Genomic DNA, 22,651 nt, shown 5'->3' with positions numbered 1-22,651 from the left:
TTAGGGGCGGCAAAGAGTGCCCCACAGTTTGAAAACCATTGCCTGCCTCCTGCCAGGAGCCGGCGGATCAGAAGCTGGTGGGAGCTGCTCAGACCACTTGGGCCTCTGGCTCTCCACGCTGTGGGAGCCGGGGGGCCCTGGCTGGCTGCCCGGCAGTTCTCTCTGCCCTGGTCCCTGAGCCAGGCCACCTCTGCACAGCCAGGCGCCCTTGGCACAGCTCCAAGTTGTACCCCTGATGTGCTTTTGCCTTTCCCCCGAAGAAGCCCAGCATCAGCTGGCCCCATGGAGCAGGCCCCTGCCCGCAGAGCCCAGCTGCCATGTGATCCTCCCCAAAGCCCTTGCTCGCCGCTGCCCTGGTGCTCCTGGTTCTGCTGCTGCTCCTCAGCCCAGAAGTGACGCATGGGGTGTTCACGTGCCCCCCCCCATCAAAAGTTACGCATCATCTCTGCTAAGTGGCATGGTTAGGGTTCTTATCAGACAGGCCAGTCTCTCCATTCACCCATTAACCTGGTGACAGCAGGTCCCCAAAAGTTTCTGACCTTCTTTTGCAGGTGGTGGCGGAGGCCAAGCTCTGTACATTGATGCCGATCTCTACTATGGGAGAACAGAGCACTGTGAGACATTTGACAACCCTCCTCTCTGTCAAGAGAACTTCCAGGTGCAGCTCCTGGAAGTCTGGGGCTTTCAAAATGCCTAATCACCGTGAAATCGCTGCTCCCTGTACCATATTAAGGAATGAGAGATTCCTCTCCACTACACAGGATACCATGGCTGGTGATGAGCCAGTTGAGATCAGATGACACACAGATGCCTGACTCTAATGGAGGGAGTCCACACATGGATTTCTCTTGAGGCTGTGAACCTCACTGCTGTTAGCCATTCTCCATATCCTCCCTCTCTGTCACAGGGCAGAGTTATATTATGGGAACTGCCATACTATAAATGTTTAATAATCATTAATAACAAAGGTCCAGAACCTTCACACACAAATCAAACCAAACCCCAAACTTTCTGAGGTTTGAAAAAACTGAGTTAATTTTTGAGGAGGGAGCAGGCTGGATTCGACAGTTTTCCTGTCTCTCTGTTTTCTTGGCTTCACTTTGAAGTGGAAATACCACAGACCTCATGGTATCTAGCACTGGGCTATGAATCTTGCTGGGACTTACAAGACCTCCATCCTGGTTCCAAGCCCAAAATGGTTTTTATAACCATGAATGGAACCTATATCATCTTTGAGGATCGACAGTCACTATTAGAAGTGACACCTGTTAGTCCTCATATAACACAATACAAGTAGCCCTCATGTACAGCTTCCATTGTTAGCAATGGAAGTTGCCAGATAGTTACCATCAGACCTGTGCCCATTAATTTTCTGTACCATCTCTTAAAATGAAACCCATCAGGATAAACTGAAGGTGTCCTCAAATACCCACTAGGCTCTACTCCAGCCTGAATAAGTATAACATTGTAGTTGTGCATTTGCACTACACATGAATGCAGGCAGGTGATCTGCTTCTTGAGTGGACAGATAATGCAGGACAACAGCAGATCACAGTGGGCCTTTGGTATGAAAAGGGTTGGTGAACTCTGGGGATCAGGAGATTCCCTAGAGGGAATATTTTTGGCCAACCATCTCTACAGGCTTCAGACCCCTCAACATTTTCCATAATATCACGACACTTCAGTAAAAGGTTTGTCATAGGGTCAGAATTACTTTCTCACTCCACGAGGTATGGCTTTCAGGATCAGAGTTGCAACATGTCAATGGATCAGCCCAAGAAGGCGCCCTGCCACTGCACCTGTTTTGTGGATAAAGAGAGGGCTTCAATCCCCAGGACTGTAAATCACAGCACTAAATTAGTCTAAAAATATGCAAATCCACAGTTATGTCATTTATTGCCAGCATAATATCTTATTGTAAACCCCCCTCATTGGGATGTTTATACTCACATGAAAATGTGTATTCAGAGAAAAGGCTTAGGATGGTAGTTGCAAGGATCTAAATAGTTAACACATCTAACAGTCTAATCTAACATCCCATAGTTATCAACATCAGGATAATAGGAAAGATGAAATATTAACATATACATGCTGACAGGCAGGATAAATACACTCAATGGGTTTTGGAACCTATGTGTAAACGATTTAGCTTGCAGAAGGAAAACATATTCAAAGCCCAAATACATTTTTCCATTTACAGTCTGATTTTTCTTGTGTTCATTTTCTCTAGCTATTCAGAGCAGAAGTAATCAATACCTCCAAGGGAAGCAGTCCCAGAAATGCTATGAGACAAGAAGAGGGAATAATAGCAAACTCACACACTAGTCAGCTATGCAGCCATGTGAATAATTAGCAATTACCTCTATTCTTCGGAATGCATCTTGTAAGATAAAAGATATGATGGGGCTTGAATCTCCACTCCCTCTCATCAATTTTATGCTAGTATAACTCCACTGAATGTGACAGATTTTAAACGTGAGGAACAGAATAGACTCAGAGCCTCAGTGTTTCAGACAAAGCAATGTGTGTAGATGTTCTGAGCAGGTCCTTTTGCGGATGCCATCGCATATTTCAATGGGGCTCACCTTTTTCCTACAAGCTTCCTATTTTGTCATCTCATGAGATCTGACAGTTATAAAAGTGAGGCATAAAGATCAGTGGTATCACTTCATGCCTTGCCTCTGGCTGAGACACGCTTTTTTACATTTGAGTTCTGCTAAGATTTTCCCAGTGTTTCCCTTTTTCCAAGGCCCCATGCCGGACCAGCCTGTCTCCCATCAGGTTTCCCATCAGACTCCATCCTTTCCCAGGGGCTGAGTTTGCTGCCTCTATAGAAATCCTGACCCTCCCCTCTAAGCTCAAAACTCTTCTTACTTAGCTGTCCATCTTTGCTATGTCTTTGTGTATTGCCTGGATCAAGATTCAGGGTATTTGATTGTAAAGGGGAACTGGGTCTCATCCAAAGTACCTAAAACACTTGAGACTTGAGGCCTCATTATCTGTCTTTGATGCAACAGCAAAGCCTGCCAACCTTTGTGATGCTGTATGTGCTACATACCCAAGCTATCTGCAGATTTCAGCTGTAAATCACAATAAATTATCAGGGTGATTATTACATTCAATTCCCATGATCTGCAGAGTGGTCTTTGTCACTTTTAAAATGTATTTATTATTTTACTTTCTTCTTTGCACTTTTATTCTCTTGCTGTGTAAAATTCAAAACAATGAAAGGAAAAAAACCATAAAGCAGTGCGGGCTGGGTGGCTCAAGGGCTTGGTAATGGGATATAAAGAGATCTTTCATCTACCTAAGGTACTTATCTGCCCCCTTCCCCATTACCATAGTATCTGAGCACTTCACAATCTTTTAATGTATTTATCCACACTGCAACTCTGTGAGATAGGGCAGCGCTATTATCCCCATTGTACAGATGGAGAACAGAGAGGCTAAGTAACTTGCCCAAGGTCACACTGGAAGTATGTGTCACAGCAGGGAACTGAAATCAACGCTCCCAAGTTCTAGGCTAGTGCCCTAACCACTGGATCATCCTTCATCTCTGTTGTGCTGTTACTTGACTACAGCTCAGGTCAGCAGAGCCGGAACTTCGCTGCTTCTTGGTGACCTATGTGAAATGAGGTGGTGGATCTCACTTCATTCTCCAGGGGACGGATAATCACATCACAAAACTACTACAAGCACAACTGTCATTCTGTAATTCCCTTCCTGCAGCCTTAACAGACAAGCCTAGAATTAAAAGGGTCATTGGAGACTGAACACAACTGAGTTGTTCCTTCCACATTAGGGTGGACACATCTTAGGGTACCTATTTTTATCTAACAGGATTTCAAATATGTATAATAGGCCAAATTCACTACAGTGTAACTCCAAAGAATCCCATGGATTTACATCAGGGATGAATTTAGCCTAATTAATTTATGTTAATGTCCCATTGTTACATATACCGATGGGGAGCTCTGGAAGTATGCACATATTCCCTTGTTCCTTTCAATGCCCCAACATTTAAACATATGCATGAGCGGCACCACAGATATATGCATGTGATGAATCAGGAGTTCTGCAGCTGTTTATTGCAAAGATAGTTTGATCAAGAAGGCTCTTTTCCATTTTCTTTTTATACTTTAAATTTATTTCAATAATCTAAAATAAACAAGAAAATTCAGGCAAATTTTGACATTAATTGACATTCAGGTTGGGAATTTAAACACAAACTGAGAATTCCCATAGCAACTGCAACTCAGTCACTTTATACATTCAAGTCAGGTCATGAATCTGACAGCACCCAGCGTAATGCAAAATGCTGTATGTACAGGTGAGAAAGTAACAGTCTCTGTGGGAACAACAACTTTGCATTTCCTGACTTTTGTGCCTGTAAAAGTTCAACAATAATGCTGTATGGATGAGATTCATTAATGCAAAGGTACTTACACTACACTGACTTGCTTTTTAAATGGTACCCTTCTACACGTACAGCAGGACATGCTTATCATCCACATCTGAGGCAGGCACATATCTGTGACCCCTGTTTATCACACTGATCATAATAATCTCAGTTATTTTGTGCTTCTGTCATCTGCTTGAGCCAGCTGTAGCCTCTTGTCTTTTACTTAGATTGTAAGCTCTTTGGGTCTGGGGCAGTCTTTTTGTTATGTCTGTACAGTGCCTAGTGCAATAGGATCCTATCTCTGGTGGAGGCCTCAGTGTGTTCCACAATACAAATAAATGATACTATCCTTATAACAAGCAAACACACATCAAAAGGATTTAGAAGACAAAACTAATTCCCTAGGTGGGTTGCACAGATTCCTCATAAGAAAGCTTTCCTTTCATTGTACCAGGTAGAGCTGCCATATGAAAGTAGGGCAAGTAAACCAGCACTCTTAAAAAGTAGAACGTTTGGCTTCCCTGTCTTAGAAGAGGCAAAAAGTGGTGGCTTTGCTGAAAAGTAGGCCAATCCTACTAAAGATAGGGTCTCTGCTTACTGTATCAGAGGGATAGGAGCCAGGTCAAATGGGAAATAAAATGAGGGAATAACTGGATAATTCTGGACATTTTCATTTACACACATTCATTTTGCTTGATAATGAGGAAAAAAAGTGCCAAGGAATGTATACTCTTGACTCTAAACCACACAGATCAGCAAAGTGGCTGGCAACTTTCAGAACTCCTGAGTGACACTGTGGGTGAATTGGTTAGCAACAGCTATATAAATATTTGATCCTAGCATTACTCTTTCAGAAGAAATCTAAAAATACAGAAAAATTAGCAGCATGTACACATTTCTCCATTTAGAGCTTCATTGCCGTGTATCTCCAAAAACCAGAGAGAGAGAGAGCAGCAGAGCCTCAAGTTGGCTCCTGTCACAGCAACACTAGCAGCAGGCAATAGGGAACCAGGAGCGCTTTTTCTCAATGGTTCTGGCACTAGTGCCAACTTGCAATGTCCTGACTGGCGTGTGTCCCCTACTGCCCTCTGCTATGAGGCCTAATCAGGTATTTGATTGTCTAGCTCTCCAATGCTTTAGGGTTTAGGCCAACTAGCTATTTAGACTGATCCTGACCTGGTTCCATTGAGATCAACCACTGGCATCTTCCAGCATATTCTGCATGCAGGATGCACTCTGGTGTGAGTCACCTCCAGGCAGGGTGCATCCCAGGGTGTGTGTGAGGGGGTGGGAGGGATGCTGGGACCCCTACAGGCAGGGTACACCCTGGCGTGGGGATGCCCAGTCCCTCCAAATGGGGTGCACCCTGGTCCGAGGTTGCGGGACATGATGTCCCTCCAGGGGGGCACACCCTCAATTGAGGATGCGGGTCACTCTGGGGGTGCAGGAGGGGATGCCCGGTCCCTCCTGATGGGGTGCACCCTGGAGCGGGGTTGGGGGATGCCGCGTCCCTCCAGGCAGGCACACCCTTGGGTGGGGATGGGGGAGTGGAAGCCTGGTCCCTCCAGGCGGGGTGCACCCTGGAGCGGGGTTGGGGGATGCCGGGTCCCTCCAGGGGGGCACACCCTCAGGGGCATGCTGGGTCACCCCAGGATGGGGGAGCGGAAGCCTGGTCCCTCCGGGCAGGGTTGCATCCCAGGGAGCCTGCTGGTCTCTGGGGGCTGCACCCTGGATACCCAGGCTGTGTTCATGGGGGATTGGGTTCACAGTAGGGTCATGACCTCTGCCCTGAGTTCGACAGGGTGCTTTGGGGTCACGACCTGTGCCCTCCTGCTGCATCCCCTCCCTGCTCCTCTCCTCGGGGCCCAGACTGTGGTTCTGCGCATGTGCAGCCTTCGGGGGGGGAGGGGTGTCTGGTGCGCAGGCGCGGTTTCCATAGCGCCGGGTATACACAGCCACCGGCGGAGGGGAGCGAGGGGCCGCGCCATGGCGGGGGAGCCGGGACCCCAGGGTGACGCGCTGTGCGAGCTGGAGCTGCAGGCGGTCATCGGCTTCAACGGTACCGCGCCGGGCTGTGCCGGGCCGCTGTGGGGTGACCCTGCTGCCAGGGCGTCTCCATGGGGGGTTTGGGGAGATCTAGTGGGGAGGGCTGTATGAGGGGGCTGGGTGGGGGGTTTGGGGAGATCTATTGGGGGGTTGGGGAGATCTAGTGGGGGGCTGGGTGGGGGGTTTGGGGAGATCTAGTGGGGAGGGCTGTATTGGGGGGCTGGGTGGGGGGGTGGGGAGATCTATTGGGGAGGGCTGTATGAGGGGGCTGGGTGGGGGGTTTGGGGAAATCTAGTGGGGGGGGCTGGGTGGGGGGGGGTTGGGGAGATCTAGTGGGGAGGGCTGTATTGGGGGGCTAGGTCGTGGGCCCTGATGGGGGGCTGGGGGAGATTTAGTGGGGAGGGCTGGGTTTGGTGGGGGGACCTGAGCTCAACTCATCTATTTCAATCTCTGATAAAAGGCCCCTCCCCCATCCCTGGGGAGCGGTGACCTTCCTCTGCGTGTCCAGCGTGTTTGAGGGCTATCTTGGGGTCCCATGCACACCCTGTTGCTCTCCTCCTGCCAGGTCCTCTCTCTGGACCCTGCCACTCCTTTTAACTGACTAAAGACATCTCTGCCGGGCAGAATTGCCTGCAGAGCAATGAAGTCACCCCACCCCCATCCGGCCTCACCTAGCCCCCCCACACCCCAGCCTCTCATTCTGTCACCCACATCAGCCTGTTTTCTTCATCATCGCTCTTCGTCTTGGGTCTCGATTTTGTAACCTCAAGGCAGGGGTGCATCTCTTGCACCTGTCAGTAAAGTGGCACACCTGCCTGCTATGCTACATCAACAATAACATCTGGACTAGCGTGTGATCCTAGTGAAGATTATGTTAGTTTCCAGAGGAATGGCCGTAGTTTCGGAATCCTGAGATCCAAAAGTTTAAATCTAGTTCTTGTCCTTGCTGTGTTCTGCATGGGTCTTTGGTGGATGCAACAGAATTCGTGCAGTTTACTGAGCATCTCCTGGTGAGAATTTTAAAACTAAGCTTCCATGTGTGTGCTCTGCGTGGATGTTAAAATCCCAAAGCACTTATCATAAGAGTAGGGGTTTGCCCTAGCTTCTTGTCCAAAACCTCCTCTCCCCACATTGTTGCACAGTGTGCCCATTATCTTCTAGGCTGCGCAGCTCTGTGCCCCAGAGGTGGATGCACTTTGATACTGATGAAGGGATATTACGTTTCCAGAACTCCTTTCATGGACCTTTACAAACGATAGACATTCAGGGATCCCTTTGCCAGCCCCCAAATGCATGTATCTAGCTTAGACGCACGAAGAACACGGGTAAGGCCAAGAACTGGATTTGAACTTTTGGTTCCATGGATTTCAAGGGAGAGCAAAGGAGAGGGTTTGTGTGACAGAGAGAGAAACATGGGGAAATATTGAAAGGGAGTGAGTGTAGGAAAAGGGAGGTGATAATTGAATGTGGGAGAGGGAATAAATGAAGAAGGGAGGGAACAAAGGGGTCGATGGAGTTGATTGTACTTATCTGGCTCCCCTCATCATAGCATCTGAGCACCTCACAATCTTTAATGCATTTACCCTACTAACATCCCTGTGAGGCAGGGCAGTGCTATTATCCCCATTTTGCAGATGGGAAACTGAGGCACAGACCGCCTAAGTGAGTTGCCCAAGGTCACAAGGAAATGTGACAGAGCAGGGAATTGGACCCAAGTCTCCCAAGTCCAAGGCTAGTGTCCTAACCACTGGGTGAGCCTTCCTCCCTCTGTAATGAGGATGAGACTGTGGTCAGAGGTTATAAACCTGAGCTCTGGCAGCCATTCCACACATACGGAAAAATGTAGTAGGAACATTGATCATGCTTTCCTGATTTAGAAGTAAAGAATAACTCTCTTCTGAAAATTATGCTTTGGCCAAACGCAAGTTGTTCTTAGTCAGACATAAGTTATTGGGCTCAATACAGGGGTAATTGGATGTAATTTAAGAGCCTGTGACATGATTATCTAATGATCCCTTCTGGCCTTAAAATCTCTGAATTCTCTCTCTTACTCCCTTTCTGTTGTAGGGCATATACCTTCCGGTCTGATCTGCCATCCTGATCGGGAGCACTTTATCTATCCTCTGGGATGTACCATAATTATTCAAGGCCTGAACAACAACACACAAGCTTTCCTGCACGGCCACACTAACAATGTCTCCTGTGTTGCTGTGTCTCGGAGTGGATGTTATGTTGCTTCTGGACAGGTCACTTTCATGGGCTTCAAAGTGAGTAACATTTTTTAAATGATTACTTTAACTTTTGGGGAATTCTAATAATGACTTCGGGGTAAGTATCAAACTGAAATCTTCCTCCTCAGAGGACTGATCTTGCAGCCCACAGTCTTGCGTGTAGTTCTGTTGACTTAGTAGCACAAAGCCTGTGAGTAAAGGCTGTAGCAGCAGGCCCTGTTATTTTTAACTACATCGGGATAAGCTAACTGTATCGGAGCTGAGCTTTTGGCAGTGGGTGTTCTTGTTTTTTAAACGATAACTGAAGCTTTTGTTTTGAGGGGAAAAGTGCTAGAAGAAGAAAAGCATTTCAGGGGACTGGGAGGCATGGCTATGGTACTCTTAGATCTCCCTCCGAATTGCTGTGTGATTTTAAGCAAGTCACTTAGGGTAAAATTTTCCAAAATACCTAAGTCCCATTTTCAAAAGTTACTTAGGCGCCCACGTCCCATTAGGCTGCTAAATGTATAAATCACGTTTGAAAATGGGACTTGGGCTCCAGAGTCACTTAGGTGCTTTTGAGAATCCTACTAGGTGCCTAACTGCATGTTTAGACACCTAAGATCTTTGAAAATCTGGCCCTTCTTAGCCTTTTTCACGGGAATAAATGAATGAATTTAATTAATTAATTACTCTTTGTAGGGCACCTTAAGATCCTTGTACGAAAGAGGCAGTAGCACCTTGCAGTATTTTAAAATGTCCAGTTTTGGACCTCTCAATCTTGTACCATTGTCCCTCTTTGTCCTGTTGTCCCTGATGTTACACTGACTCTAAAATGAAACACAGTCTTAAACTGGGAAGTCCTTCTTTTCTTTTGGGAAGTCTCTCAGACCAGGTCTACACAGTGATTTCCGCCAGCATCATGATGTCAGTCAAGGGTGTGAAAAGGTAAGAGCCGCCCAATATAGCTGGGCTGACAGAAGCACCTAGTATAAAGCTGCCCTTTTGCCAGCATAGTTTATTTTGCTCATGGGGGGGGTGGCTTTACTATAGTGGTACAAAGAGCAGCTTTGCTGGTATTATATGCCTCTGTTCCTATACTGGTAAAGCATTCCTAGCGTAGACATGGCCTTAGTGTGGCTAATCTGAAGAGTATTCATACAAATGGAGTCCTGGGCTGGAAAGAAGACTAACTTAGAAGCACCTTTTGCATCTAAGAACCTGAGGATATTCTAACTAATGTTCTTTGGGCCCCAGGCAGATATAATTTTGTGGGACTACAAGAAGAGGGAGCTGCTTGCTCGGCTGTCACTTCACAAGGGGAAAATTGAAAAACTGGCGTTCTCTCCAAATGACCTTTACTTGGTGTCACTGGGAGGCCAGGACGACGGCAGGTAACAAGATTAAATTTTGAATCTCCCTCCTTCCCCATGAAAGAGGTCACATAAGCAGAGGGCCAGGTTAAAAGGAAACTTCCTGTGCCTGAGGACCAAATAAATGAAGGCAAAAATGCTGCTGGCAGCTTCCGCTCCTGCTATTGTGAGTTTGATTCCCAGCACAGCCCAAAATGCAGAGGGGAGTCGAAGCTGGTATACTGTGCACCTTCTCTCATATACAGTGTAATTCACGCTAATTTACATGTAGGCCCCTGACACATCACCTCTGAACCTTATTGCCTGAGTTTTAGGGAATCTGTTTGGCTTAACGTATGGGCATGAAGAAGGTATAAATTACATCAGCGTAGGTTCACCTTTGAATTTGGTCCAGAGAGACTGTCAGGAACACACTCACCTTCTCATCCCTCATGACAGAATTATTTGTCAGTCACATTCCCATGCAATGAGGGGAGCTGGCAGCTCCAGGTTTCTCTGCACATGGCTTCTGTCCTCGTCAGTCATTGGATGGGGCTTATACACCCAGTCATAAGTGCAGGGAAAAACATTCATGCCTTTAACGATGAGGTTCTCTGCGGAGCTATGCAATGGATTGAAAGCATGGGTCTTCTCATGGGAGTCGTATGTCTAAAACTGTGCATCTCTCCGCAGATATCCCCGTCATTGAGTTCTGCCCTGGGCCATGTTACATCCCATCTAGTTTTTATTTGAAATATGCTGTTTATACTGTATGGTAAACTGAGCACACAAATAACAGAGGGAGACTTGAATACACGCAGGGCAATATATACTTTTTTTTAAACTGTGAGTTAATTGAGAAGAGGTGAAAGTGGAGGAATACTATTGTAGCACAGATGAGAAATAGACATAGGGCCCAGTCCTACAAACACTTATTACTGGGTGTAATGCTTACTACCAGGAGCAGCCCCATTGACTTCAATCAGGACTACTGTCCTTGGTGCTTACTGAGTGTTTGCATGGTTGGGCCCTATTTCAAGGCAAGTTGTGTGCGGCTCTGACACTGTACCTGATTCCTGACTTGCATCATCTCTGCTACTCCACTCGTGGCCAGTCGAAAGCCAAAGCTGTGAAATGATACGGTGTCTTTATGGTGGGCGTCACAGTTTCAGGGTAACTGCACCTGTATTTCCCCCTCCATGGTTCCTTGAGGGTACCCTCTTAAAGGTTTCCAGCTTCCAGCCATCACCTCTCCTAGGCAGAGACCCATGTAGCACTCCCTTCTGACCAGGGTTTTTAAGGCTGCACATCTCTGTGATTTATACTGTCATATCCACAACAAGCGAGACTGCCTAAAAGACCAGCGCCTGCATTTTGCCTGCTCTCCGAGGGCTCTGACTAGTATATGACCAGCAGTTACAAGTTACAATACAGCTCCTTCTTAGCAATTACCTTTATTCTTAAGGTGAAAGCATTACAGAGGAAGTGTATTAAAACAATAAAAGAAATTACACACATGCTAAAAAGTTTATCAGAGGTCACCCCAACTCCAAGCTAAAGGTTTTGGAAGGTTTTAGCCCTTCAAAACCCACAACTGGGTTTTCCCCATGATTACAAGTTAATTTGTCTTAGAACCAGAATGCTGGTCTTGAGTCAGTTTAAGCTTGGGCTGTTTATCCTAAACTCCTTTCTTTGTATGTTGGTCTCTGGAGAATCCAGTTTGAATCAGAATATGTGAGCATCCCCAGGAGGTGGTACCTGTCTGGAGGTATTATACTCTGAGTGATTTGCCTTCATCTTTCCCTGCTGTTTTCACTTCCTGGAGAGATCTGTAATGGGAGAACCTTACCTGTGATACTATATAAAAGCCACTAGGCTGTTGTGATTTTTTCTTCAGATGTTTTATACAGACGAGCCAGGTATCTTCCATCCAGGAGAAGAATGACAGTACATATAACGGAAGGCATAAAAGCCTTAAGAGAAGCTACAAAACAGTGACTACGGTAGCGTTCCTTGACAGAAATATGACATTCTGGCTGAGGAGCAGTGGTAACCCTCCCTCTGTGGCATTCATACAGTGCCTGGTCCACAGTGATACATAACTCATTCATACACTTAATACAATGTGGTCTCCAAAAGATATTGCAGGAAGTTGTCCTATCTGTCACAATGGGGACAGGATGAGATCCATTAGATCAGTTTCTACTGACGACCTAAGACATGATTAAAATCTTGGCCAGCAGAGGTTAAAAGGCTAGTGCACAAACCCGTTAAGCTGCTTCATGAACAAGGGACGTGAATTCCAATTCTATATATCTATGTACAAAAAGTGTGGGTGAAAGTTTTCCATAGTTATAATCTCTGAAAGTGGCCACAAGCCTGGATTCATCTAGCAACGTGTTTGGGAAGATAGCCTCCCTCTATTGATTAGTGACATTTTCTTATGATTTAAACAAGTTGAAACTATTTTTTAAACCCTTCTTTCCCTGCAGTGTGGTTGTATGGAGCATAGCTAAGAGAGATCCCATCTGCGGCAGCCCTGCTTCAGCCCGTAGTGCTGGAAATGCTACTGTCCTGGCATTCTCCAACTGCAGAGACGAGGTGTTCGTTAGTGCTGGAAAGTAAGTCTTGTCTAGCCAACAGTAGAGAACTGTTGAGGGGGAAAACCCACAAAGCTATTTCCTTCTGCAAAGATTGTTTACCTAGATGGAAGGAAAGTTAAGCAATGTGGTGTGTTAACGTTTTTTCCTATTACTGTCAAGGGGCCTATGAATATCCATCAGCTTGTCCCTTACAGGCATTTCTGCTTGTTCCACACAAAGTGTTTTCAAAGCAGTGCACAGGGAACTGATGCATGCAGTTCCATTACTGATGGCAGGGGTTTGTATTCAGCACTCTCCATGCAGCAGTTAAAATATTTGCTTCCTAATGTTTACCCAAGAAGAGCAGTTGATAAATGGCTCTGAACAATGGCATGTTAATGCAGGAGCAGTGACAGCTCAGAGATTGCTGGATTTTTTTCTTTACTGCATATCACAGCCAGTGAGGGTATCACCCCGTACGGTATAAGAGAGCCCTTTGATGCAAAACAGTCACGTTTCCACATTTAAATATAGTATTACTTGTATATGGCTTGCTTTTCAAAGATGCTGGAGATCTGCATCTGCCATTGAAATCAATGGGAATTGTGGGTGCTTCTGAAAATGATGGCAATGGCACTCCAAGTGTGCTGACAGAACATAGGAAAGAGAGGGTCCCTGCTTGAAGCTCTCTCAGCCTAGATTTAGACACAGCGCTGCAAGTGATAACCAACGAAGGCAGATTGAGGAAGTTACGGATTTGCTTGTCAGTCTATCCACACATCTTGTTGGTTCTGATGGGTTTTTCAATTAGAAATTAGAGTTGGGTTTTTAAAATGTAGTGAGCACTAAATGCTCAGGGAACAAAGCATGCGTGATGAGGGGGAGATAGTACAGGAGTGGAGTGACATGAAGGGACTTGAGAATAGTGGTCGGATGAGGGGTAGGGAAGGGAAGAGGTGCGAAAAAGCTGCAATTCCTTTTCAGTGGCACTGCGCTGTTTTATCATTGTAAATACTTCCAGCTCTGGTTCTACAGCCCCATCCAGCTCTCTGGTTGTACTATCCACTAGGAGGTCGAAACAGAGAAGCAAACTGCTCACTGTGACATATCCCTAGGCCCTTGTGCTCTCTGCTTGTTACAGTGCCTTGGTGGTAGAACAATTCTGATTGACATCCTCATTCTTTCTTCACTTATGTAGTGGTCCTATGATCTGATCATAAGATAGTAGTAGATTCATAGACTCCTAGGCCAGAAGGGTCCACTGTGATCATCTGGTCTGACCTACTGTATAACGCAGGCCATAGAATTCCCCCCCCCCAGCCCCTGCCCCCCAAATTCCTAGAGCAATATCTTTTAAAAAAACATCCAGTCTTGATTTAAAAATTGCTAGTGATGACGAATCCACTACAACCCTTGGTAAATTGTTCCAATCGTTAATTACCTTCCCTATTAAAAATGTACACTTTATTTCCAGTCTGTATTTGTCTAGCTTCTACTTCCAGCCATTGCATTGTGCTCTACTGGCTTGAAAGCCCATTGTCAAATATTGGTTCCCCATGTAGATTCTTATAGACTGTAATCCCATCATCCCTTAACCTTCTCTTTGTTAGGCTAAATCGATTGAGTTCCTGGAATCTATCACTGTAAAGCAGATTTTCTAGACCTTTAATCATTCTCATGGCTCTTCTCTGAACCCGCTCCAATTTATCCACCACCTTTTCGATTTGTGGACACTAGAATAGGAGACAGTACTCCAGCAGCAGTTGCACTAGTGCCAAACACAGAGATAAAATAACTTCTCCGCTTCTACTTGAGAGTTCCCTGTTTATGCATCCCAGGATCACAATAGTTCTTTTGGCCACAGCATAGCACTGCAAGCTCTTGTTCATCTGATTATCCACTACCCTGCCCAAATCTTTTTCGGAGTCCTTGCTTCCCTATAAGTATGGCCTCCATTCTTTGTTCCTAGGTGTATATGTAACCCACACACCTTCTGGGTGTGGTGTTCTGTCCCATCTAGTGATACTGAGGCCACTTAGCAAGATAAAATGAGTCTGCTGTACAGCCTTAGCTAACAGCCAGTTGGCTTTTAGCTCATGCTGTAGAGGCTTATGCACTGAGGTCCCAGGTTTGATCCTGCTCACTGACAACCGGGGTCTGTCACCGTTACATATACATTTACATGTAACCGTTGTGACAGGGTCAGGCCAGATGGCTACAGGAGAGTGATAGAAGGTAGATCTATTAGCCCCAGGTTAAGTAGGTCCCTTTTCCCTGGGTAAGGTAACAGGGAAGGTTCTAGAACAATCAGGAACTTTCTGGAAACAATTAAGGCAGACAGGCTGATTAGAACACCTGCAGCCGATCAAGAAGCTGCCAGAATCAATTAAGACAGGCAAGCTCATCAGAGCACCTGGGTTTAAAAAGGAGCTCACTTTAGTTTGTGGTATGCGTGTGAGGAGCTGGGAGCAAGAGGTGCAAGAAGCTGAGCATGAGAAGGCGTACTACTGGAAGATGGAGAAGTACAAGCGTTATCAGACATCAGGAGGAAGGTCCTGTGGTGAGAATAAAGAAGGTGTTGGGAGGAGGCCATTGGGAAGTTGCCCAGGGAGTTGTAGGTGTCACAGAGCTGTTACAGGAGCCACTGTAGACGCTGCAATCCACAAGGCCCTGGGCTGGAACCCGGAGTAGAGGGCGGGCCTGGGTTCCCCTCATCCCTCCATTCCCCCAACTCCCTACTTGATACTGGAGGAGTTGACCTGGACTGTGGGTTCCACCAGAGGGGAAGGTCTCTGGCTTGTTCCCCAATCCACTCGGCGGATCAGCAGAGACTGCGAGGTTTGTTCTTCTTCCTTTTCCCCATGCTGGCCAGTGATGAGGCTAACTGTGTGAATGGCAGATTTGAGCCACGAAAGTGGCCAAACTGAGGGCTGCCGTGAACCTCTGAGGAGAGCAAATCCACCAATAAGCGCAGGACCCACCAAGGTAGAGGAGGAACTTTGTCACACCGTATTCAAACACACATTGGTTGTTTGCGCCCAGCTTACCAAGCAATCTAGATTGCTCTGTGTAAGTGACCTATCCTCTTTTTTATTTACCACTCCCACAATTTTTGTGTCATCTGCAAATTTTATCAGTGGTGATTTAAGTTTTCTTCCAGGTCATTGATAAAAATGTTAAATAGTGTAGGGCCAGAAACCAATTCCTGTGGGATCCCAGTGGAAACAGACTTGCTTGATGATGGTTCCCCGTAGAAGGAATGATGCTGGAGTCCTGTGCAAAAATAGTATGTTCACATGTAATTAAAGACCATAATGCATCAGCACAAAAGGACTGAATTAAGGTTCATGGGTGTCTTTCATTCTGGCATTTCCTAACTTTTGAGTGCTTGAGTTTTCAATTTGAATGTTCTTTTAATGTAGTTTTTTATGGGTAATAAATAATATGGCTCCTGTGTTGCTAGTGAAGTTACAGTACTAGAAAATAGTCTTGGATGCCGTGGACAGTCCCTTTCCTATTCTTCTCCGAAATAACCTGAGCCATCAGGGCCACACAGTGCATGTGTCTCTGAGTAATGGCAGGTGTCTAGGTCATTACATGTTCCCTAAGAGCATAGTTTATACTTCTACCAGATAAGTCAACATGGGTGTAAGTGGTGCAATAGAAGTTATCAAGAACTAACCTTATAAAAAGGACAGGTTCCTTTTTTGCCTCTCTAAAATTGTACTTTTTTCCTTTCTATATTAAGAAGATTAGGGATCCCAGACAGAACATACTAAATGTCCTCTTTGAACACTGCTGTATTAGAAGGTCTCCGAGACTCCAGCATATATAAAATTGATTATGGTGCGTGTTCTTTTGCTACAGTGGGACTATTCGAGTATGGGAACTAGATCTACCAAATCGAAAAATCCGGCCAACAGAATGCCAAACAGGGCAGCTGAAAAGAGTAATCACATGTATTATGGTAAGTATTCTTCTGTGGAAACTATATAGCTAAGCAGACTTATGGGTGATCTAGACCATTTGTAATAATGTAGCAAGCTCTGTCCTGTTGCATTTTTTCTCTTGGGAATCACTTTTCTGCTTATGAATGTTAACAAGATCTAGTTAGGAAAATGTCTTAACTTTCAACAGAGCTCCGGAACATTCTGTGTGTGTTTGAACATAAACTTTACCCACATCATCCCAAATAAAATCTGGGCAATATGCTGAAATGAAGCCACTCAGACACCACAATCATGGGCATTGAATAAATGTCTAGACAGATGACCTGATCCTGATCTCCTTATTTAAACCTTCCCTCAGATGGCAGAAGATGATAGTTACTTCTATGTTGGCACTTCCAGTGGTGATATCCTGAAACTGTATATGAAAAGCAAACTAATGAGTGACTATGGACCTGTGAAGGAGAAGTTCAGCCTGGTGAGTGGCATCCCTCTGGGGCTTTTTCTAAGTAACTTTTGCTACCCCCAACTTCTCATGTAGCTTTTCTCCAGCCTCCCATTCTCCTCCTCTCTTGGTTAGTAACTGACATGGGGACATTTTCCCCTCCTTCTAAGAGAACCTCTGTCATAAACATACAGCTAAGGGTAGAATAAAATCCCTCCTTTACCAGTAAGGGGTTAAGAAGCTCAAATAACCTGGTTGGCACCTGACCAAAAGGACCAATAAGGAAAGAAGATACTTTCAAATGGGGAGAGGGGGAGAGGTTTTGTTTGTGCTCTCTTTGTTGTTCTCTCTCAGGACAGAGAGAGGGACCAGGCAGGAAAAAAACATCTCCTAAAACCCTACCTGAAATAAGCATCTAAGATTATAAAAATTGTAAATAAAGGCAAGGAAATTAGTTAGATTATCTTTTGGTTTAGCTTGTGAATATTCCCTTTAATAAGAGGGAGGTTTATTCCTGTTTTTTGTAACTTTGAAGTTGCGCCTAGAGCGGGGGACTCTGTTTTAAATCTTTTTCTCACCCTGTAAAATTACCTTCCATCTTGATTTTACAGAGGTGCTTGTTTTACTTTTTTCTTTATAATACACAGTTCTTCTTTCAAGAACCCGATTGATTTTCAGTGTCCTAAAAATAAAGGGTCTGGTCTGTACGTTTATTTAAAGGCAATTGGTTGGTATATTATTCTCAAGCCTCCCCAGGAAAGGGGGTGAAGAGGCTTGGGGGGGATATTTTGGGGAAATAGGAACTTCAAGTGGTTCTTCTCCTGAATCTTTGTCTAAATCACTTGGTGGCAGCAATACTGTCCAAGGACAAGGAAAGGATTTGTGCCTTGGGGAAGTTTTTAACCTAAGCTAGTAGAAATAAGCTTAGGGGGTTTTTCATGCAGGTTCCTACATCTGTACCTCAGAGTTGGGAGGGAACCCTGACAACCTCCCTGAAGCCGATTCAGAAACTAATCCCAGTTCTGTGCCATTAGTTCCTTTTGAATGGTGTAATTGACCCAGAGCCTGAGTTCACTGGCTCAGCTCTGTTCAGCTTCATCTGGCTCAGCATCTGCTGTCTCCCTATGTATTCCAAAAACTGGGTTTTATCCATAGCTCTTGTGCCATCATGCATATTCCCTTATCAATTTCAATATAAGATGAAGGTATTATAATGCTCTTGATTTTTGCCATTGCAGATTAAAAGCACCAAAGGAGATTCATTTCACAAAGAAAGGAGAAGTCAGTTTTGGCAGATATTTCCTCCTCTGTGCTTAGCTCACAAGTACTTCCTTTAACCAAGGACTACAGTAATATTGGATAGGACCTAAGAAGTAGGGATAACCAGATTACATATAACAATTGCTGAATAGGTTGGATGTTGGGCAATGTTTGACATCTGAATTCAGCCAAATAATTGCAGTGGGAGTGGGTCTTCAGCACACTTCCCCTGATATGATGTTACCAGCAGCACTCTTCGTGTCCTGCTAACTGGCAAAATTGGGGAAAAGAGAGGAAAATAACTCTCCCACAAGCACGGTGTCCCCATCCTCACACCTCTTCCCTGGCCTAACAGGGAAAAGGAGAGACTATATCCCTTGGCCTCATCAGATAGAACAAGCACATTCTTTTATCCACCCAGTTTCTAGCAACATCCCGGAAGTGGAGGTAAAAGACCACCTTTCTCTGCCCTCAGAAATCCGCTCCGGATTAGTGTGTGGTGGGAGGAGATTCCAGGGAGAATGGGGCGGAACTATTCTAGAGAAGAGTGCTGTAGAAAATGTCTATCAGTAAATGATGAAATGGGAACAGAGGCTGGTTTAAATCTTCTCCACTCCCCTTGCCAGGATGGGGCAGGACCCTGTTGGGGGCGGGCATGATGTAACAGGACTAGTAGTGCTGCCTACTATTGAGGTTGCCCAACATTTCCCAGCATAAGACCCGGTTTTCAGTTACTTATAATTTGCCAAGCTTTAAAACCATTTGGGCTGAAATTTTCCATACTGCATTTCATCTGCCTCAGGTTGAAATTTTTTTTTTTTGGAAAATTTCAGCCAAACTGGTTCCGCTGTTTCCGAGAACAAAGCTGTGGGAAAATATGTTGTTTTGCCCAGGTTAAAAAATTCTAGTGATCTTTTTTGAAATGCTCTAGCACCCCTATGCTATGGAGCAGGTATTTGAAATTTGGTAGGGCTGTGGCCTTTGTATCAGGGATTTGCCTTTTGCTGTTCCCATGAAAATCTGCCCAAATTTGTCAGTTATAAGCCTTTGAAAAATCACACTTCACACATGCTTAGGAGAGACTTCCAAGATTTTAGCTGTTAAAAATCTAGCAAGATTCCACCCTCACTGAGCATGTTTGAGCTTCTCACAGCTCCCAGTGCTGACTGGAGTACACATGCACCATTCCCACAGAGCAACTGAACATGCTCCAGCCCAGGACTACAGGGACTCCTGGGGACTTTCCATGTAATGGCTGCCCCCTGTTTCTGCAGGCTGGGTTGGGCTGGACATTGGACCTGAGAGCAGGAGCCTGGCTCTTCTGTGCTGTCAGTGTACTTGGGGCACTGTAAACGATGCGCCACCACGCACAGTGCTGCCTAGTGGTCAGGCAGGGGTTTCTGGCTCCCCCCTCCCGCACTGGGGTAGTAGGGGCTGGGCCTTTGAATAACCAAGGTCTGCTCCCATAGGCCTCTCATCTTAGGTAAAGGCCCCTGGTGTTGTGCTATCTGCTGGGTGGGGGTAGGGGAGCCCAGGTCCACCCACTCCACCGAGCTCCAGTCCAAGGCCCAACGATGGGTGACTATAATCGATCTCTTGGGGTATCGGACCTCTTCCTACCCCAGCCCCCACTGATTGTCCCAGGGTAAAGCCCTTCTCTTGAGTCTCTGACCTGCACACCTAGTCACTGTGCTCTTTTGTAGGTTCTCCTCTGGCTTGTGTAGTGCAGCCGCAGGCAAGGTGCCTCTGGGGCAATACTTCGACTCTCAGAGCTCAGGGACACCGTCTGCTCCCTTCCACTGCCTGCCTCCTTCGGAGCTGCTCTTCTCCCTTTCTAAAGCCCTGCCTGCAGCTTGTGCAGGCCCTGTACGTGCGGCTGCCTGGGCCCAGAGTTGCACTGTAAGCCCTTGCTCTCCGGTGTGGGGTTTGTAAATCCCACCATAGGCAGGAACATCCTTTTTGTTCTGTGTTTGGAAGGCACCTAGCACCATGGTCCATGACTAGGGCTCCTAGGAACTCTGATAATACAGATAATAATAATAATTAATAATAGATGACCCCGCTGCTGGCACCCAGGCACTGTGGAGGAAGCTTACTGATTTGAATTCAGAGGGGACAAAAGCCAGAGGGAGAGAAAGGAATAGACTAGGAGAAGGAGTCTGGTGAGACAGAGTCTGGTGACACAGGGTCTGGAGGACTGGGGAGAGAAACTGACTAGGAGTCGAAGGGGGAGAAACTGTGACTGGCTGGGCAAGGAGGCTGGGACTAGGAGCTGGGCAGAGACTGGGACTTGGAGCCAGTGATAGAAATGAGGTGGGGCAGGAGAGGGAGGCAGTTGGCCGGGATGGAGAAACACTGAGACTGGATGAGGAGCTGGGGACTGGTGGACCAGAGAGACTTGGACCGGGAGCCAGTGGGTGCGGGACAGGGGGGTCGGGGCAGGAGAGACAGATCTGAAAAGTAGCTGCAGTGCAAGGCAAGAATTGGGTCTAGTTGAACAAAAAGACTGGGACAAGCGTCTGGGGGTGGGGGGGCGGAGACTGAGATTGGATGAGGAACTTGGAGAGGGAACTGGGACTTTCTGGGCAAGGAGAAGGGGGACAAGGAGTTGGGGTGTGAGGAGGGAGTTGGGCATGGGAGAGTAGATTGGGGCTTTAACATTGAACACCAAGGGAAAGACTAGAGCTGGCTGGGCAAGAAGCCTGGGATGAGGAGACGGGTGGGGAAAAGGCAAAATGGGGAGAGGGATTGGTTAGAGGGGATGAGGCAGAAGGTGCCAGGCTTGGGGGAAATGGGCAGAAGAGTGTGTGACCACTAGAGAACACTCTTTTTCAAAGCTTGGAATGGAACCCAAGATTCCTGAGTATCACTACTCCTCTGCTGTCAACAAATATCCATGAAACCAACTGGCAAAGTGCATGTCTCATCCCACTGTAGTGCTGGTCCACATAGAGGATGAGAACCTACTACTGCTATTAATTACTGCTAAAGCAATCACTCACTTCAGCAGCCGTAAATGCTCAGAACTTCTGCAAATCAGACCCCTGGATTTCAAGTAAGGACCCAGAAAATGGTGAACACACAATCAGTGACCACCTCTGTAAAGTTTGGTTTAAGAGATTTAACCAGCATGACATCGGGACTCCATGGCAGGCACAGGAACAGAATTCATTTCTGCTGGGCAGCATTCAAGTGCCTTAAACATGAAACCATCCTTTATCTTCCTGCAGCCTCCTGCCTCATTCGTTACATGACTTCCAAGTTCTGCAACAAATGAGGCAGGGGTCCTACAGACAACAGCCTGGTTTACTTACACACCCTTATTAATCCCCAGAACAGGTCAATCCTGTGCAAAACATAGCTGGGCGGGGGATTTATGCTAAACATGAACACTCTGGCTAGTACAGTTGTTCTTGAATTCTCTTTATTCATAGCTATAAAAGACTTCTTATTGCTTCTCAATGTATGCCCAGAGGAGAGTGTAATATCGAAGGAATTCAAGCTATTCCTTAAATCTCTCTTGCAGAAATCTGAATGTATTTCTCTGTGTCAGAATCCCTGAAATTCAGCAAGAGAAGATATGCAGATGACAGTATTATCTGCACTACTGCTCTGGGTGCAGAGGCAGTGCTGTCCCTGAAGGAAGCAAACCTTATAGTTAAAGAGAAAATGCGTGAGCAGCAAGGATTGTAACAAAAATCCAACAGCAAACTGGTAGAGGAAGCCATTAGGGGTACATTTTCCAAACTCTGCCTGAGCTGCTTCTGCAGAATAGGTGTGTACAGCTGCTACATGCACAAACTCTGCATTTGCTTGTGCAGAATTGGAAGTTACATGCACAGAACCTGCATATTTTGTGACCGCAATTTGTTTGCCAAGAGGTAACAGTTGCATTCTTTATGTGCAGTTTAGGTTTATTAGGTCTCCATTTTGGTATCTGAAAGACAAAGTTGTTTAGTATTGTGTCTAGTAGGATGATAAAAGTAGTTATGGACAGGTGGCTAGGCAATGCATTGCCTTGTGGTGATTCAAGTTCTGATCCTGTGATCCTGAATTCTCTGGAACAATACACTTAGTCCATTTAGCTCAAGTAGCAATGGCCTGTATTTTTGGAGCTGTAGAAGCAGAGTTCTGGGACCTGGTTCTAAAAGCATGCTATGGAAAGGCAACTGCTTCTCCATAGTAAAGGTTGCAGTTAGAGTTCTCCGGTAAAGCTGATCTTGACACCACCTTATAACAGCCCCTCCTCAAAAAATAATGTGAGAAAAGTCCTCACGCCTTGGCTTTTGTAGGGTTAAGTCTCACTGACAGCTAGGTTATCTCTTGAATAAATTAAGTACTCTTTGCAATTATGATACATAAATGCCTTATTTTCTAAATATGAGCTAAGTTACTAATATTGCTTTA

At 45.9% G+C, this 22,651-nt stretch overlaps 2 protein-coding genes across 3 annotated transcripts in view; both read left to right on the top strand.

The window, feature by feature from the left end:
* LOC102930977 (TBC1 domain family member 24-like) overlaps positions 1-3,122 on the top strand; it is a 29,005-nt gene extending 25,883 nt beyond the window's left edge. For both annotated transcript variants that reach the window (XM_043528477.1, XM_027834729.3), the window contains exon 7: positions 552-3,122. In XM_043528477.1, coding sequence (XP_043384412.1) covers positions 552-697 — 146 coding nt within the window. In that variant the 3' untranslated portion in view covers positions 698-3,122. The remainder of the gene's footprint in view (positions 1-551) is intronic.
* Positions 3,123-6,306: 3,184 nt separating this feature from the next.
* CFAP52 (cilia and flagella associated protein 52) overlaps positions 6,307-22,651 on the top strand; it is a 32,639-nt gene continuing 16,294 nt past the window's right edge. Inside the window, exons 1-6 of the mRNA XM_037914656.2 lie at positions 6,307-6,461; positions 8,516-8,715; positions 9,916-10,052; positions 12,503-12,631; positions 16,460-16,559; positions 16,901-17,017. Of these exons, the coding sequence (XP_037770584.1) occupies positions 6,389-6,461; positions 8,516-8,715; positions 9,916-10,052; positions 12,503-12,631; positions 16,460-16,559; positions 16,901-17,017 (756 nt within the window). The 5' untranslated portion in view covers positions 6,307-6,388. The remainder of the gene's footprint in view (positions 6,462-8,515; positions 8,716-9,915; positions 10,053-12,502; positions 12,632-16,459; positions 16,560-16,900; positions 17,018-22,651) is intronic.

Source organism: Chelonia mydas, chromosome 14 (genome assembly GCF_015237465.2).
Source record: "Chelonia mydas isolate rCheMyd1 chromosome 14, rCheMyd1.pri.v2, whole genome shotgun sequence".
In the NCBI taxonomy this organism is placed as follows: Eukaryota; Metazoa; Chordata; order Testudines; family Cheloniidae; genus Chelonia; species Chelonia mydas.
This window is presented reverse-complemented; position numbering and strand designations above follow the sequence as displayed.